Here is an 18,731-nt window from a genome sequence, read left to right as displayed (position 1 = left end):
GCGAAGTTGCACGGCACAGGGCTGCTGCAGGACAAACACGACGAAAAACACTATCATGCATACACTACTAAAAGGTTCTAAAATGATGATATATGTGTGATTGTGTTTCGTTCGTGTGTGTCCTGTAAGAACTGTGCAGTGCTAGCCGCCGCGGTGGTACAGTGATTACGGTGCTCGACTGCTGACCCGAAAGACGCGGGTTCGATTCCGGCCGCGGCGGTCGCATTTCGGTGGAGGCGAAATGCTAGGGGCCCCTGTACCTGAATTTATGTGCACGTTAAAGAACCCCAGCTGGTCGAAATTTCTGGAGCCCTGCACTGCGGCATGCCTGATAATCATATCGTGGTTTTGGCACGTAAAATCCCAGATATTATTAACTGTGCAGTGCTGCTTCGTACACATAATGAAGCAACTTGTGTATACGCTGCCGTTTACTACCTGAGAAAGCTATGAAATGTAATGTATAATATGTAATATACAAGGGCCGCTTAAGAATGTAGAATACCTTGTGTTGTGTACTTCCATAGCTTGGCCGTGTATCGGTGAAACTACGCACGCGCACGACAGCGAAAATAAAAAAAAACGCCAGGCCTGCGCGGAAAGCGCAGCACATGTCACAGTGAAAGCTGGAAGAGCGGCATTTCTAGAGCCCGTTGTAAACTCTCTTGGGGCTACTAATACAGGTACATTAGCAACGTACCCACTACGCCACAAAGCGCAATTTTTGGGAAGTTGGGAAGCACCCAGCACGACATTATTCGTTGTTCTGCGGAGAAGCGAGGTACCATATGTAAGCGATTATGTGCAGTTTGTTGATGCGGCGGTTGATGACAATGAATAATTATGGTTGCGCCCTTTGTAATGGGTTGGAAGCTTTAAACGACCCATTAGTTACGTAATGCATATTGTGTGACGCCCGGTCGTTATTTAACTGTCCCACCACGCTTTATAACACACTTTAACCGGAGAAACGTAGAGCGAGAGAGAGAGAGAATTGACTTTATTGAGACCCTGAGGAAATGGATCATGGGAGCCTTATGGGCTTCCTTGGCAACCAACAGAAGTGCACTTACGAGGAACCCACTACGCTATAAATCATTGTAATTTTTGAGAAGTAGGGCAGTAGGCACTGTGCCATTTTTCGTCATTCTACAGACAGCCGTGGTACCTGCTAAACGCATGTAAGGCATTATGCGCACTTTGTTGATGCTGTGCGTGATGACGATGAAGAATTATGGCAGAGCTCTTTGTAATGGGTTGGAAGCATTCAACAACCTACTCGTTGCGCAATTCGCATTGTGTGACGCCTGGTTACAAAATTCGCGTTGTGCGACGCTTGGTGCTTATTCTACTCTTTTACCACGCTATATTGCATATGCTAATGTGGTTCCTTCCCGACATGAAGCCTGTATAGGACCTTTTTGCATAGCAGTTTCAAGCACCGGCATGGCTCAGAGGTTGAATACTGGGCTCCCACGCAGAGGGCCCAGGTTCGAACCTCGTTCCATCCTGGAATTTTTTTCTTATTTAGTTTTTTTCCTATTTCGAGCGATACTGGTTACGGACACCGGCGGCGGCGGCGGCGGACAACTACGGCACCAAAAACGGCCGGTGAAATGATCTCATAACAGCTTTCGCTGTAAAAGACACGTAGTTGGTTGATCAAAACAGATCGAGCAAGGCTTGAATGGTACGTTTCACGGTACCGCTTTTTGTTCCATGCGCTCTTTTCCCCCTGTAATGTGCGAAGCCTTATCTCTTTAACTCGGTAACTGCTAGTTGACAAGTGTGTCAATCGTTTCATATATACTTTGACGGCGAGGTCCTATACGCCGGATAGTGAAGGTGAAGGACGTCAGCTATTCGTAGAAAATTTATATCATAATTGCTGCACTACAGTTAAAAACTACAAGTAATGTCTCATAAGCTTTCGTTGGCTTCACTAGGTTGTGCATATACATAACAGAAAACGAGTCTTCGATAATAATAATATCTGGGGTTTAACGTCCCAAAACCACGATATGATTATGAGAGACGCCGTAGTGGAGGGCTCCGGAAATTTCGACCACCTGGGGTTCTTTAACGTGCACCTAAATCTAAGTACACGGGCCTCAAACATTTTCGCCTCCATCGAAAATGCAGCCGCCGCGACCGGGATTCGATCCCGCGACCTTCGGGTCAGCAGCCGAGCGCCATAACCACTAGACCACCATGGCGGGGCGAGTCTTCGATCCATTCCGCTTCTTTCATTCAGTGTCAAGCACGCGTGTCACAAACACTGCGATCTCTGCACTTCGTTAAGTTTCTTTACTCGTGAAGGCGTCTTGCAGCAGTTATTTCTCCCTTTATCGGCTCACTTATGCGCAGACGTACTCTCTTCCTAATTGAAGTGAAGCTGCATGCGTAAGTTGCGAAACGCGACGCTAAAAGTGTGTTCAGGCAACTCGCTCAGTCGGTGATAACATTTAAACTGTCGATCACAACGCGCCGCGGGCTATACATGAGGTGATCGAAGTCTTTTTTTACTGATTCTCTACCAGGCCACGCTTTGGGAAATATCCAGCGCGCACACAACAGACAAGGACGTGATGAAAGAAGACAAACAAGCGCGATATTTCCCAAAATGTATTCGTACCAACTCGCCCAGCTTTCTATGCTTTTACAAGCCACACTGATAGATAACGTTTCTTGCTTTCACTATATTCTGTGAATGCACAGTCTTGGTGCAGTGTAAACGTGTACTTCGCGCCCTGATAAGCCCATTAGTACTTATGACACTTATTGTTGTTGTTGTTGTTGTTGTTGTTGTGTGTGTGTGTGTGTGTGTGTGTGTGTGTGTGTGTGTGTGTGTGTGTGTGTGTGTGTGTGTGTGTGTGTGTGTGTGTGTGTGTGTGTGTGTGTGGGTGCGTGTGTGTGTGTGTGTGTGTGTGTGTGTGTGTGTGTGTGTGAGAGAGAGAGAGAGAATGATTATCTCCCTCCCTCTCTCACTCTTCTCGTCTTACTTTTCTGTCTCCCCTTGCCCGGTGCAGGTTAGCAAACCGGATATTTTCGGTTAACCACCCTGCATTTCCGCATTACATTTCTCTCTCTCTCTCTCTGGACGATGAATATATTTCACATTACCGTTGCTTTATGCTTTCTTCTAGCGAAACTACAAATGTAGCATACTGTGCCGTCAGAGCCTGTACAGAAACATGGCATAGCGCTCATCCGCTATGAATTTCAACATCACACCGCCAGGCCACTCTACGGAGAGCGCGCAAAGCTAAAACACTGACGAAGTGAGAGTGGAGTCTTCCTTTTCCACGCGAAGCAAACTGCCGGCGCCATCTAGTTTCAGTTGCACGAACTGTTTGCTGCAAAGCACATTATTCAATCTCAGCGAAAGCCGTGACGGAGAACAGGGGGAAAATAAAGCAGGGTGCGAAGATGGTCTCCTTCTTTCTCTTTTGGATTTGTTCTGCAAAAACGCTACGCGCGAGTCGCAGGAATCGCATCTCCAGGTGCACGCGTGGTCTCACGTTTCTGAGGCTGTCGACATCTTCAGCGAGCGACGACATTTGATCAGCTGGCACTTTACTTTTCAGCGCCACTCCTCACGGTCCCTTGCCTTTGTATCTCTCCCGCGCTCGTAGCTTTCCTTTAGCCGGAGCAGGCTGATTACCCGCTGTAACAAAGTGAACGGGTTTGTGCACAGTCGACCTGTTTCATGTGCATCGTACCCGCAACTTGTATATCGCACCCACGTTTTATTGTCATAAGTTTAGTGTTCCAAATTCAAGCATAGTGAATTCAGCAGAGTGAGACTAAGATTTTGAGCACACCGCTGCACACGACTACACGACTAAAGTGACGTTATGCCAGCATAACGTATTCGACTGACCAGTATGAGCACCGTTGATGAACGCATTTGCGAGTGCTTTGGACCAGATACGGCCTCGCTGGAATCACCTTCTTCGCTCTCTCGGGCATGCGCACTACACAACGTCATGAAACTTGTGAGACGGCTCCTGATGCTCACCTAAAGTTTTTCTCAAAAATATATGCATACTGGCAAGGAAGCTTTCATATAGAAGCACGCATGTTTAGAAGACAGTGGTTTCTTGCAGCCATCGCAGAAAGTGCTTGGAGGGGACAACATTTATCAGGTGAAAATAATACATCTCGCTCGGGAGTGGGAGTTATGTCGTGATACCATATGTTCAATTGTGCGGTTGTTAAACTTCAAGGTGTCGCATTTAAACCGCAAGGCCTAATGATTTTTCTTCGCTCAGCTTGCAGCTCGCCTCAGCTGACGGGAGAGCGTGTCCTCAAAATTCCCTCGTTGTGCGTTTACTTCAGAATGCGAGAGAATCAGACGGGATGTATGACAGTGCCAGCGTGGTTTCAGAACCAGCTCACATTGATTTGGCAAGAATTACACGCCCGGTATATAAGCTGAACCAAATAACGATATTTGAATCGGTCAGATTTATAGCATGCATGGTAAACAATCTATGCAATCGCACTCACTTAATCATTTAATTAAGTGAATTATGTCCGGTCTTGAACGGCCAAAGTGCTATAACCTCGAGCACACGTTCAATATTTTCTAAGAACACGCGCACAATTTCAGTCCCTGAAAAATAAACCTGAATTTTCGTTCAGAGTCGCAGCAACTACTGTACATTGATTGTGTACGTCTGCGGATAGTCCAATATTAACGATAATAATTGCGGGGTTTACATGCCAAAACTATGATGTGATTATTAAGCGTGCCGTATACAGTAGGGGACTCCGAATTAATTTTGACCACATGGGGTTATTTGAGAGAGAGAGAAATGTTTTAATGAAAAGCTGGAGATGTTTGCCTGGCTATTCGCCTGACATGCTACTCCAGGTGCTCCAGGGTGATGATTATGATATATACACTGTTAACCACACACACATACATAGACTACACTGTTTACAATGTTTCGGTCAGGCTTGTGGCTTGTGGCTTGTGGTTATTTAACGTGCACCTAAGCCTAAGTGCACCGGTGTTCTTGCTTTTCGTTCCCATCGAAACGAAACCGCCGTGGCCGGGAATCGAACCCGCGTCCTCGTGGTTAGCAGCGCGACACCTTTCCTGCTAAGCGACCACGGCGGGATGCCTGCAACATGTTCGATACCCGCCGATGAAGGAAAGCACGGAGTACTTCGTTTCTCTCAGCGCTGCTGTTGACCGAGATGCCACGCTCTCTCATTCCATATTATGCCTGTGTGATGTGAGTAATGCATTTAAAAATGTAGACGAGCGATGGACGTGTCAAATTCCTTCGTCGTCTCCGCAACGATTGGGCTTTCGGCGTCGTTGCGTGCGCCGTCAGTTACGTCGGTGCGCCCGTAGCATTCTGTATGCGGTAGCAAACGGCGCGTTTCGCAATTAACGCGACGCGATGACGGCTCCGAAAACTTGGCGGATTCCGCGCGCCTAAAAGTGATCCGTGGTTTTTGAGCGGCGCGCGCCGGCCCTCTTGCTGGCGGCGTGCAACGAGCCGCGCCACTGCATGCGTGCGTGGGTGGTGGCCCTCCCACGATGCGTCGACAGCGCCATGCTTCAACTTTGGCTCGGCGACTCTTATTAAAACGTCACTCGAGGCGCCTACGCCAAGGCTCTGGGCGGCGGTCCGCGAGCCGGCTCCTTTAATTAATTCGCGCCGCATGAAAAATCTATTCCACCGCCAAAGGCGAGAGCGTATAGTCGAGCCCCGAGCCGCCTATATGAGCCGTGTGTTACACGCAGCTACAACCACTGACCGCCCGTCTGCGACTCGCAATTCGCGGTAGCTCCGCGAGGGAATAAGAAGCTAAATCTGCACTTCATACCTCAGGCTGCCCAGAAACGACACATCAAAAATTAGGCGTAATTTAATAATATGACTAACCAGTGAAATCCTCTTTCTCGGGACAAGATAAAAAAAAGTGCCTGGAGCCCAAGAAACCACCTGCTTTGGCCAAACGTGAAAAAAGATGTGAACTGCTCCACGGCTGCGCAACCCTTAGCAACCTCAACTTTGTTTCAAGGGCGAAAACGTGGACACTGCCTTGATTGCTTCTTCGTCACGGCTTACTCTGCCAGGAATAGCCTAGTGTCGTCGGCGGCGAAATTAATTTGCGAAAGATTCGACATCTCATATCGCGCTGTACTGACGTACACATACTGTAACTTTATTGTCGAAGGAGCGGTGCTGATTTCTTTGACTTTAATAATGGCCCGAACTCGCTTGAAAGCAATGTGTTTCACATAGCGTGCAACAGCCACTTTTGTCTGTCTGTTCGTTATTGTTTTTATTCGGCGTAGACGTAGGGGCAATCATATTTATTTATTTATTTATTCATTTATTTATTTATTTATTCATTCATTCATTCATTTATATAACCTAAAGACCTGTTCGGGCGGGCACCACATAAAAGAGGGGGGGGGGGGGGGAGAGTCAGTAACAATAACGACATGCCAAAAAGAACAACATTGGTAGGATACCATGACGTGTTATATACAGCAAAATATATATATATATATATATATATATATATATATATATATATATATATATATATATATACACATGAGCAAGTAAGCACTGGACATGGAAATAATCATACCTTGCGAAAAATATACGCTTCGTTAACAAAAGTATCATGACTAATGACATATACAATGTGTCTTGGTAGTTAATTCCAATAGTATATTTCCGAAAATAGTGAATGATGATACAATTAGTGCATGAAAAGATGGGTTGTACTTGTCACAGTATACCGCTAAACCACTGCGCCGCATGATGCTATATGCAGCTAGCTTGTGCCGAGCCTTTTAAAAAATGCGCATGTGGGCGACGAGAATGCAACCTACTTAGTAGTGTTCATTGCACTCTTCAACATCGATGTATTTCGTATACTGCGAGCTTCAGTCATTAAGAATAGCTAATTAGTCAACTTTCAAAGTACTGCTTTGGTTAACGCAAACACGCTTGGTTAACGCAAACAGCACGAACTGCTGCTTGCGTTAACCAAGCGTCATATATCACCGCATAACTACGTAAGACATAATTCTCATCGCTTGACTAGGTGCCATTTTTTTTACCTCTTGCTTTACTGCGCTTTTGGAAGAAAAAAAAAACAGGCTCGCTGCTATCCCAAACGCGGTTATCTCGATTATCGTGAGCGTGATGTCAAAGGAAGCTGAGACAATGAAACTTATGGTGATCTTTCTCTTGTGTTCGGGGCTAAGGGCTAGCCGTCTACTACACAGTTCGGGTGTGCCGGTCTTTCTCTCTCCCGCCAGGTACGTGCTGAAGGAGGAGAATGACGAACGCGGCCGCCTTTCTACCCTCAAGATCCGTACGGCCGAGCGCAGTGACTCGGCGACCTTCAGCTGCACCGCGTCGAACCCCTTCGGCAAGGACACCGGCAGCAGCCGCGTAATCGTGCAAGGTGAGCGACCGAACGCATGAAGCCGAAATTCAGACGGCCTTTTGCATTGCACGGTGAAAATCGACACGAGCGCGCGCGCGTCTAGGCTTCCCAAGCAACGCTTAGCGGCGCTGCTGCTCTTGACAGGCAGCGCCATCTCTGGCAGAAAAAGAGAAACTGTGGTGTTAGCACACGGCCGGGCTAGACTGCACGGGCGCGCGAAGCGCGCGTGCGGTCTAGCCCGGCCGTGGTTAGCAGCGCGCATTTTCCCTTCTCTCCACCGCGTTGCTGCTCGCTTCTGTGCACGTGCAGAGCTCTCGCGGTGCACTTTCGGCGCCTCGCAATGTACCAATTGCAGTGCGGCTTCAAAAGGATTCTCAAGCTTGACTGGCACTTCCGAAAAGCGAACTTGATAAAATGAGAAAGGCTCGTCAATCACGTTAACGGTGAAGAGCAGACGATCGAAGGACAACCACGCCCGACTCAAAGCGAAATGCATTTCTCAAGTCGCGATTACACCGTGTATGACGTATACCTCGAGGTAAGTCTCATTCTGTCATGTTAAAGATGAATAATGGTCCACATGCACTCCGAAATGAAGCCGTACGCGCTATCGATGTTCTGCGGCGTGGACTACGAATCATATTATTGTTTTTATATGGCATGCTTAGAGTAGCAGCCGTGTACTTTCGTGAACAAACGTTTGCGGCGTGCGAAAAGATTATACGGCCATGGCACTGCTTCCTGAGAAGGTTAGAGTCAGTCCTCCGTGCCGCTGGAGAATCACCCGCCGATTAAGACGCGAGGCAGCTAGCTGTACTTTAACCACTGTGAAGCAAGATGAACTGCTCGCCTCGTTTTTTCGGCTCTCGCGTCATGCTTGCAGTCTCTTTTTATGATATCGACTTGACAGGCGTATAAAACCTGTTGCGTGAACGCGGCTAGAAAATCGCACAAAGTCAGAAGGTGGTTACTTGCAATTGGAAAGCATGTATTAGGTTGCAATTGCAAAGCATGTATTAAGTGCCAGTTATATTTAGCGGCTTAAGTATATATCACCCTAATAAAGTGACGAAAACAAAGCAAACCTGCAGAACAATGTCAAAGCTTGCTGAAAATGTACAGACGTCCGTTCCGGCGTGATAACGCAGCCTTCCCGACGCGTGAAATGCAGGCGCCGAACTTCTGACAATGTGCGGAGTTCAGTTGAATTCAACCAACCGCGCAACGCTAACGGTATAACGCGAATGTGAACGTTCAACAACGACGGGTAGGTCTCAGGAGCACGGGGAATCAAAACACAGTTGCTTCACCTACAACCGTAACTGGACTTTAACAATGCGAGAAGACAGCGAGTAATCATTGCTGTAGTCGCTGCGTGCATGCGCCCCGTTACTTACCGATTCAGGTAGTCGGAACGAACGAAAGCGATGAACTCAGACAGCCAAAATAGAAGGCGAGACAGCGCTGTCAGCTATCCACGCTTGCCGCCTTTATTTCTCGTGCGACACGCCCGGGAACCGATACAGTTTAACACGTGAATCGTGTGCCTTGGCGTTGTCTGCACTGTTGTGGCTGGCCACTAAACCGCAATACTTCGGACCACGCTTGCGCTTCCGCGGGGTCGCTTCTGCCATCGTGGAAATGCGCAGCTTCGCACAGCAAGCCTCTCGGTTCAACGTACCCAGCTGACGGCCTCCCAGTTACCCGCACCAGAGAACACCCATACACTGCCCGCACCGAGAGAAGAACGCGTGCGCACGTGCGCTACCGCCGCTACCGCTACCGTGAAAGGGGCTGAGTTGGCCGCGCAGACGGTTCAGAGCTTTCCGACAGAGCCGCAGCGCGGCTGGCGCGGCGCTGTCGTCGCGCCGCAAACTTGAGCTTGGGTTCCCTCTAGCGCGGGTGTCGATCAGCCCGCGACAGCTTGAAGTGTGCGTCTTCTCCCTGGCATCGGTCGCAGTTGCGTCATTGACAGCGCCTTCTTACCTAAGTAAGATGGAAATCCGGAAAGATGAGCGACATTGATAGATGTCATGAAAAAAGAATGTGTTGGAAGGTATTCACGCAAAGATACAAAAAAAAGGAAAGAAACATGACCTTTCGGGGATGTCTCCTCCTGCGACACTCATCCAACAGATCTGATGACATGCATCAGGCATAAGACTGGTCACCGCCACTGATTGGGAGAAAGCTAAGTTCGTACGTTTGGCTTGGCTGTGTCATACTGTAGAAACCCTTAGGCGTAGCGCACATGCCACAGGAAAAAACTAGCGACACAGACCGCACGCACACATGGGTGTCGCCGTGCGAGCGCCTTGTGGATGCGTGTGGTATGCGTAGCTCTTATTTCTTATTCTTTTTAGCTTTGTTTCCACCTTCCTTCTTTTTTGGTAAGGAGGAAAAGAACGGGATGGAAGGATGCCAGGTTCGCTGCGCTCTAAAGAAGTGTTTCCTTTCTTGAAACCTCTGCACCTACTACTTGCCTCTCACAAATGATACGTCACGCCGATAACGATACCGTTCGTCATTAGGAAGTAGCGCGCGCGCGACGTTAAGGAAAGGAGAGGCACGTAAGACGGATGAAAATTGTTGGGAGATGTTGGGAGCTCGGTTTCGCGGAGGCGAGAAATACGTACGTTGACAGCTTGAGAGCAGAGTGGACTGAGGTTTACTTACCAGTAAAGACAGGTCTGCGTAGTGCGGGAGAAAAAAGTTCTCTTCATCCTTGGGGGAGCGAACGAGAGGGAATATGGGGAGATACGACGGCGGCCGAGAGGAACTCAGTTGGAAGCACGTCGGATTGCCGCCTGGTCGGGCCCGGCATAAAATGGCATCAGCTTGCGCAGTGCAGGGCGTATTGGAAGAGGCCTTCGTCCTGCGGTGAACGTAAAATGGGCTGATGATGATGGGGCCAACAGCAGCCATTCACACGGGCGGTTCATATACAGAGACAAGATGAGCTTTTGCAAGCCTTTTCTTGAGTGTACGAGTAAGACCTCCGGTATGGCGCAAGCTTTGTTTCGTACGTTCAGCAACACTCTTCAATTACAGTGATTTAACAGGACCGTCCTACAATTGTTTACTTTTTGATTATTCCTTCGGACTTTTCCATGTCCTTCTGTTCTGACAAGACTGGCACTCACCTAAGAAACTCAACCTGTTAGTCTCATACTCGCTTCATTCACGCCTTGTTTTGAGCAGCGCGCAGTATTCATGATCTTTAGCGTAATAGCGCGGAAACACAACAAAAGGCAATCAAGCGCTGTTGTGCTTCCGCGCTACTACGCTAAAGGTCATGCAGTAATAACTATAGCAGTATCCATGTAAGCGGTATCCATGTTGCACAATTCGTCCCTCTAATCAGGAGAATCCGCAGACACGTGCAAAGCATTTTCTCGCGGGCACTCTACAGCAGCGCAAGCGCGAGGTTTCTCCACTAAGCACAGATCGGTGACATGTGGTTACATAAAGTGGGATCAGATGCATGTAATTTAACCCGGTGCCGGTTCCTGTTCACTTCTCATGACGGACATTTCACCCGCAGAGGTTCCAGACGCGCCCGAAGACCTTCGAGTGGCAGAGGTGACCAGCAACGTGGTCAGCCTTGTGTGGACGGCGCCCTATGCCGGCAACAGCCCCATCACGAGCTACTCCATCATTTACCAACCGACCTGTACGTGAAATGCACCCGATTTCTTCAGCGTCCAGGCACTTGAGTTCCTGACTAATTTTTCGCGAGTGAGTGAATGAGTGAGTGTGTGTGTGTGAGCGTGGGTGTCCGCGTGCGTGCGTGCGTGTGTGTGTGTGTGTGTGTGTGTGTGTGTGTGTGTGTGTGTGTGTGTGTGTGTGTGTGTGTGTGTGTGTGTGTGTGTGTGTGTGTTTATGCAAGATCATTAACCAACAAAATCTTTAACGCCACAGGATCAAGGTTCTAGTTGCGAAAGCGCTTTCTGTAGTTACTGCATTAATAGTGATGTACGTTCGGACAGTTCGAGGGATGGGTAGCTCATGTTTATAAGACATTGCAAGGCGGTAACACAGACTTAATTGGCAGAGACAGCACACCAGAAGAATTTGCTACGTAATCAACGATGTTTGTAATGGCATCTTCAACAAATCGAACCGGGGCGCACCGGGTGCATCGTTTCGTCCTATCATCGTAGCCACTGGGCGCCACGGTGCGCACCGGTGCGATTTGTCGAAGATGGCATGAGTGTGTATCTGTAGTCTCAACGACCCGATTTCCTGTCCCACCTGAATGGTGCAGTGGGAGGCGGTCGACACGACCACGACTCCGTGCGGCGCATCTCAGTGCCGGGGGGACTGACCACGGCGTCGGTGACGAACCTGCAGCCGGTGACCGAGTACCAGTTCAAGATCATTGCCAACAATGATCTTGGCTCCTCCGCGCCAAGCAAGCCCATATCAGTCACGACAAACATGGAAGGTGTGTGAATTATCTGTCAGCTGGTCCGGTTAGTGGCACCTGGTCGAATGGACAGCGGGGTTAGTTAGAATTCCACGCTCATGCGTGTATTCTTACCTTTTCGCTCATATTTTTTATATGCTATGTGTGAGCTGCATATAGCAAGGCACCGCCGCCTCGAGCCCAGCTGTTGCCGCACATTTTGTACGAAGCGATGCTTGTAATATTGCAACATGTTTTATACAATGGCGGATATTGTATAGTACGGCTGGTAAGCGGTTAACACTTAACTTTTGCTGCTACGACATTGAGTCCAGGTACTCACGTAAGCTACTGTACTGTAGGTTAGAAGGCGTAAGTGTTGCGCTGGTAAGCTCGAGGACGCGGGTTCGGTTCCCATCCACGGCGACCGCATTTCAATGGGGGAAAATGCGAGAACACCCGTGCACGTTAAATAATCTCGTGTGGTCAAAATTAATCCGGCGTCCCCAGCGTAATCATTGGGGTTGCCGCACGTAAAACCCCAGAAATTATTATTATTATATAATGTGTTTGTTTGTGTGTGGTTCTTTTTAAGAGTATGAGACAAGAAATATTTCGGGAGGCTGTATTCAACAACGCATGTCATGCATTTATACAAATCCACTTCGTCGTATCGGTTCTAATTTTTGTACTTGCGTATTCACGTATCACTTTGCTTTTCAGCGCCCCAGGAAGCACCGTCCCAAGTGAGCGCGGCTGCGTTAGATTCGAGTTCGATCAAGCTTTCCTGGAGGGTAAGTACGCTATACCACACAAGTTTCATGCATATAGACAGGCGTTGACTCTTGGGCCAGTTGGTGCATCATGCAGAATCGTTCAGCGAGAAATGGGGGCGGGAAGCAACGATGTGGACAGGACAGACGCTGAAGACATATGCATTCGAGCTGCGTCACTGTAAGCGCTATTTCGCGCTTCATTTATTTTTCTTACTTTTATTTCTTTATTTTCTCTGTTCGACGTGGTAAGCTATGCTGTGTTCGAATCGTTGTCGCGCAGAAGCATATGCGTGCTTATCACGAGAGTTGCGCGTGTACTTTTAATTTTTGAAACATATGTAAGCATAAGACACCCATTTCTTAAGGAGTTGGCATTAGTTTCGGCTTTTTCTTTTTGTACACTAGCTGTTGGCCTTTTCCGCTGATGATCAGATTACCAAGTCGCGTTGCATGCGGCATAATGTGAATGCAATAAGATGTCATCGTCGCGTTTTCGTGTCAGCATCTTCAGCATTCCGGACGGCGTCCCCTTTGATGCCTGAGAACTCGCTGGGAGTGTTGAGAAACTCATACTGTTGAGAAAAGCTGAAATATTTCAAAAAGGTTATAGCAATATGTCAACATGAGAAAATTTTCTTTTATCCACGCTGCAGCGCACGACAGCGAATAAAACGGAGAGAGCTCACTGCCGTTTCGTACATGCAAGACACCATAAGTGACTATACAAAGACGGCCTCGGAAATGTGTATCAACAACTGTTTATCCTGTATCCATATAAGTATCTTGTTTGGTTGCGTACTTCCGAAGCAAGATGCGTACATAACATACGGTGCGTTTCACTTTTAGATGTTTTTCCTTGTTATTACTTGACAGACGTCCGACATCAAAACAATGCTCGTTATTGTACATTATGGGCCAGTCATTTAGGGGCATTCATCCAGCGCAAACTGGAAGAGAAACAATGCGAGGTGAAAGAATAGTCTTGACACCACAAAATTGCGTGAAATTAGAGGCTTACTAGCCTGGCACTTTCTTTTTCCTTTTTCACTAATTTTAGAAACCACACCACGATCACAAGAATATGCAAATCAGTGGCTACTACGTTGGCTACAAGCCTCAAGGGACCAATGAGCCTTTCATTTACAAGACGGTCGAGGTGGACAACAAAGGTGTCAAGGAAGAGTTTGTCATTGGCGGTCTCCAGAAGAACACCAAGTACGTCATTGTCGTCCAAGCATTCAACGGCCAGGGAGCCGGTCCTGCCGCTGATGAAATCGTTGTCAAGACCTACGAATACGGTAAGCAAGCCCTCTAGACCAGAGGTCCCAAACTCACCTCAGTTAGCGGGCCGCTGTCACGAAAGTCTCTCGATGAGCCGGGATGATGCAAAAAGGTGGAACTTTGAGGGGTGGGGGATGCAGTTTGAAAAAAATGTAAGCTATACCGTTGCCATTTCAAAGATCAAAGAAGGACTTTTTCAAATCTGCTATATGGGCCAATTCTGAAGGGGATTCAGCGTCAGGTTTCGAGAAACATATCGATATTAATCTCCAGAATTACTGAAATCTGGACGCCGATTATGGAATATAGTCTTTTTTCTACGGTTACGTTTTAACACATGGTGACCTGATGGGACGCCTCACGAAAACGATGCTTAATTCAGACCAGTCACATTTGTGTAGCTCATGAATATACTTAAGAATTTTTTAATGGGACGAAGACAGTCATGTGCGGGCCAGGCCGCTAGTGAAAAGTCCGCGGGCCACGTGTTTGAGACCACTGCTCTAGACTGCCCGTATGCAGAAGTGCTTCTTCAGAAGATGTGGTGGATCACTGTGGCCTTCTGCTGTCTATAGCGTGCACTCCCATAGAATGCGAAAACTCCGTGTTTTTACTTCAGCTGGCTGTTTAAAAAAAAAATGCAGATCCCCTAATAGATGTCGATACCGAAATACTTGGCTACGGCATTTCACCGCAGCGTAGCTATCAAAGGTAAAACATAACGAATAATCAGCCGTAATTTGCCGAGACACGAGCCAATTGCCTGTCAAATAAACAAGCAAACATAATGACTTCACAAAATGGGTTTTCATTTCAAAGTGCTTGCGACCGTATATTACAAAAAAAATACAGAAATAACATTTTGTCTGCGCCCGAGTATTCCCCCTTGTACTTAGCATTAAAAAAAGATTATCCATGGTCTGTTTGTTCTATGGCCCTTTATGTGGTTATGCTCTTAATACACGTAAGAGCTTTTTTTTTCTGATTAGGCTCGTTTATTATGGTTAGGTTCGTTTATGATGCGTGTCTGTAGTAACTGTCACCGCAAAGTTCTTATTCAAAATGCTGGCATTCATTGCCAGTTTCCTCCCATGATTTTTGCGAGAAATAAACAACAATGACTGCAACTATCTGCGCAGATCCGCCACGGTCTCCCCCGCTGCGCGTGATTGCGACCACGTCTACGTCGGTGCACGTGCGTTGGGAGCCTGCGGGCAAGGACAGCGTGGTGACTGGCTACATTCTGCATTACAAGCACGCGGCATCGGAGTGGAAGGAAGAACAGCTACACAGCTACCAGACGAATAAAATCCTCGACGGCCTCCTATGCGGAACAACCTACCAGCTCTTCCTCACTGCTTTCAATGACATCGGCCGCGGAGAGCCAAGCCCTGTAGTGGAAGTCACCACCGAAGGCAAAGGTACCCTACCCTAATTGTCCTGCTTCCCCGCAAAACCGATACATGCTCCTTCTGACGTCTTCATAAAATTATCACTCAGTATCTGGTTGCCAGTAGTGGCAATCTAAGTTGGAACTTTGCAACTCGTACAGCCATTGCCAAAATGAATGAAGGCGCATTAATGCAGCTTGTTTCGAGACGTCTAGGTTGCCTGCTGTTGCACCCATAATCCATACTGCCCGAAAGCCATACGGCGCAGCCATGAGGCAACATTCGTGACCATAGTGCCTTCGATATATAGCGACGAAGGCTGTACATCTGGCGGCTCATCCTACCTTACTCTTTCACAAACTATACAATAATACTTTTGGAACGCGTCTAACAATAACTGGTCGTCCAATGTTCTGCTATGTGCGGCATTATTAAAGCCACTCGAGTTGTTATGTGTTATCAGTTATCACTGTTTGCCGTAATAGTTCCCTTTCCGAAATATTTTCTAAGGTTTCACTATCTAGCGCACAACACAAGACAAGGACCGACGAAGACGTCGGTTGTCACTCGGCCCTTGTGTTGTGCACAAGATGCTGAGATGGAATGCCCAGACTTATGCGATTTCTTTTCTGAGGAGGCCATCTTCTTGGTCATGTTCTTGCACTCGCCGAGCGTGTCGGTCGTGTTAACGACACAGCCCGCTCGCCTCGCAGCGCCAGTGGCTCCGCCCGGTGACTCGTTCGTGTCGGCCAACATGTCGTCCGCGAGCGTGCAGCTCAAGGCGTGGGCCGACGGCGGCTGCCCGATCCGCCACTTCGTGGTGCAGTACAAGCCGCAGAGCACGCGCGACTGGATCGTCGTCTCGAACCACATCGTGCCCGAGCAACAGACGCTGCAGCTGAGCGACCTGAGCCCGGGCACTTGGCACGACCTGCTCGCCGTCGCTCTCAACGACGCCGGCAGGACCGAAGCCGACTACCAGTTCGCCACCCTTACGCTACAAGGCGCCACGGTGCCGCCGCCGTCGGCCGGGGGTTCTTCGTCCGGCAGCCGACTGGACGACGCGGCACTGCTGGTGCCCGTGCTCTGCGCCGCCGTCGTGCTCGTCGTCATCGCGGCCGTCGCCTCATTCGTGGTCGTCTGGAAGCGCCGTGGGGACCCCTTACCCGACGCCGCCTCCGACAACTGTGAGTGCTGCCTCTTGTCGCGGTGCTGCAAAGCATCTCCGTTCGGCTTGGGCGACTACACGCTGCACGATTCACATGGGCTTAAGTGTAAGGATCCTCGACAGAGGTCTGTTTGGCTGGGGTCAAACAGACTGATCAGTATGACCAAACAGATTGGAACAGAATGATCAAATTCGTGGGTAGATATAGAATACAGACCACATTAAAAACATCAGTGTTGCTCGTCTTTGCATTGACTGTGGTATCCCACCAACAGCGAGATCTACAGATGTCTAATTATGTGGGATCAATTTGCCTGCATGGTCATCTCCCCATCGTTTATGGAGAGACACGGTAAATTAAGGCAACGGCCAGTTGTTGGGGAAAGCGGTGCCACCACAGTGAAATTCACAAAGCAACTCTGAGCACTACACGACTATATATTTTCGCTTGAGCTCCCCGGAAAAACCTGGTAAGATCAGAAATTCAATACGCGTAATGGTTCAGGCGGCCGTACACCGTGACACTGCACACAGCAGATTAAACCAACCAAGCAGCCTGTCTCTGAATACGTTTTCAACACGAGGCTAGAATACACTTTACACAAAAGGTTTCACGGAAACAACATGTGCGCTAATGAACAAGTTCATTTACCAAAGCACATCCGCATAGAGGCCCGAGGAAGCGCGTACACAAATTTAGAGCATCGCGCTACGCGCAGCTGCACTGTAGAACATTTGTGTACGACGCGTTACGATAAGAACAAAGTAACAGCGCGAATGGAACAAGGACGACAGAGGAACGAAGACCACGGGACAGCGCTTGTTCCGTGGTATTCGTTCCTTTGTTGTCCTTGTTTCATTGGCGCTGTTACTTACTTTGTTCTAATTATGAACCAACTAGCCCTCATCAAGTTGTTACGATAAGGAGCCAACAGATAACGAAGCCAAAGAAAACATAAGCGTGCGATGCGCTCTCAGATATGCTACGGCAGCGGTCGCATCCCCCGACTCACAGCCTTAGCGTGAGGTTGTGGGTTCGATCCCTACCGGCGGCAATTTTTTGTCCACTTGCATTTTCCTTTTTCACATAATTGATACACTTGAATTAAAACTACAAATGATGCTTTCTTTGGCTTCATGTCGTTGCTTCTGATAAATACTGGATTCACTCCCCGTCTTTTTCACAATGAATGGTTGCGCTTGTTGAGCGAAATCATGTTTCATGTTGTCTGTATCTTAAGCAACAAGCAGGCCGCAGAGCTCTCGTTCTGACCGCTCAATTGTTTGTACTTTCCTTCACTGATAAGTATTGTGTGTCTAGTGGTCTGCGTTTTAAACGACAGCGTAATTCTTTTGTATTCTCAAGTATCGGCCAGAGCCTCACTATAGATGTGCCCCAACTCCAGTTCCCTAGATCAATTCTTAGCGCACGTGGAAGATCATTAATTTACGTTAATTTTGAATGTATCTGAATGTTTTGCCACAGTTGACATACATGCTTAACCGGGCACCCGGTAATGGACCTCTGTTAAACAGTGCATTGCAGTCTACGATTCACCGCATAGCCCATCATGAATATTTATCTTTGGCATGAACCATCAAACCTGAAATAGTAATATCTATGCCTTAAGGACAAAGCAAGGGTAGCATCTAAACAATAAGTTATGTCTGCTGCAGCACAATATGTGACAGTTCCACTCAGCTGTGTGGATGACTAGCGTTCTAGCTTGCTGACAGAAGGCTGTTTTTTTATACTTCATAATCTTCTCCCCGTGTAGTTGCACATATTTCGTGTGGCGCACAACGCGCACCATTCTTCCACGAAGAGTGCACACAGGCATTTTTTAATCACTTTGCTGATGCATACAAGTGATAAACCCGTTCTTTCGTGTCGAGAACGCTCCGTCTTCCACGAATAAGCTTCATATGCAGTCTTTCGAGTAGTTCATTTCAGTCCATCGCGTTGCCATCTGTATTCTAGGAAAGTGCCACTGAGGCAATGCAACTAGTGCAATGAAATAGCGAATGCTATTACCACAAATAGGCCCATTCGTTCGATACAGGTTTGCAGGCTCACCGATGCTTTGCTTCCCTTTTCCGAAGTGTTCAACAAGCCTGTCTTGATTTCGAGCTACTGTATCAGCTCTTTCCATCTATAGATACATATGTGCAAGCAAATTTGTGCCGTTCTTCGCAGAGCCCCGCCACGGTGGTCTAGTGGTTATGGCGCTCGGCTGCTGACCCGAAGGTCGCGGGATCGAATCCCGGCCGCG

The 18,731-nt window shown here is 48.1% G+C and overlaps 1 protein-coding gene across 1 annotated transcript in view; it reads left to right on the top strand.

The window, feature by feature from the left end:
• LOC119383277 (Down syndrome cell adhesion molecule-like protein Dscam2) overlaps positions 1 to 18,731 on the top strand; it is a 573,655-nt gene that overhangs the window by 540,496 nt on the left and 14,428 nt on the right. Inside the window, exons 14-20 of the mRNA XM_049411927.1 lie at positions 7,304 to 7,452; positions 10,979 to 11,107; positions 11,702 to 11,881; positions 12,566 to 12,636; positions 13,676 to 13,916; positions 15,039 to 15,320; positions 16,004 to 16,477. Of these exons, the coding sequence (XP_049267884.1) occupies positions 7,304 to 7,452; positions 10,979 to 11,107; positions 11,702 to 11,881; positions 12,566 to 12,636; positions 13,676 to 13,916; positions 15,039 to 15,320; positions 16,004 to 16,477 (1,526 nt within the window). The remainder of the gene's footprint in view (positions 1 to 7,303; positions 7,453 to 10,978; positions 11,108 to 11,701; positions 11,882 to 12,565; positions 12,637 to 13,675; positions 13,917 to 15,038; positions 15,321 to 16,003; positions 16,478 to 18,731) is intronic.

The sequence above is a fragment of the Rhipicephalus sanguineus genome, chromosome 1 (genome assembly GCF_013339695.2).
Source record: "Rhipicephalus sanguineus isolate Rsan-2018 chromosome 1, BIME_Rsan_1.4, whole genome shotgun sequence".
NCBI classification, from domain to species: Eukaryota; Metazoa; Arthropoda; class Arachnida; order Ixodida; family Ixodidae; genus Rhipicephalus; species Rhipicephalus sanguineus.
Note: the sequence above shows the minus strand (reverse complement) of the source record. Positions and strands in the feature narration are given on the sequence as shown.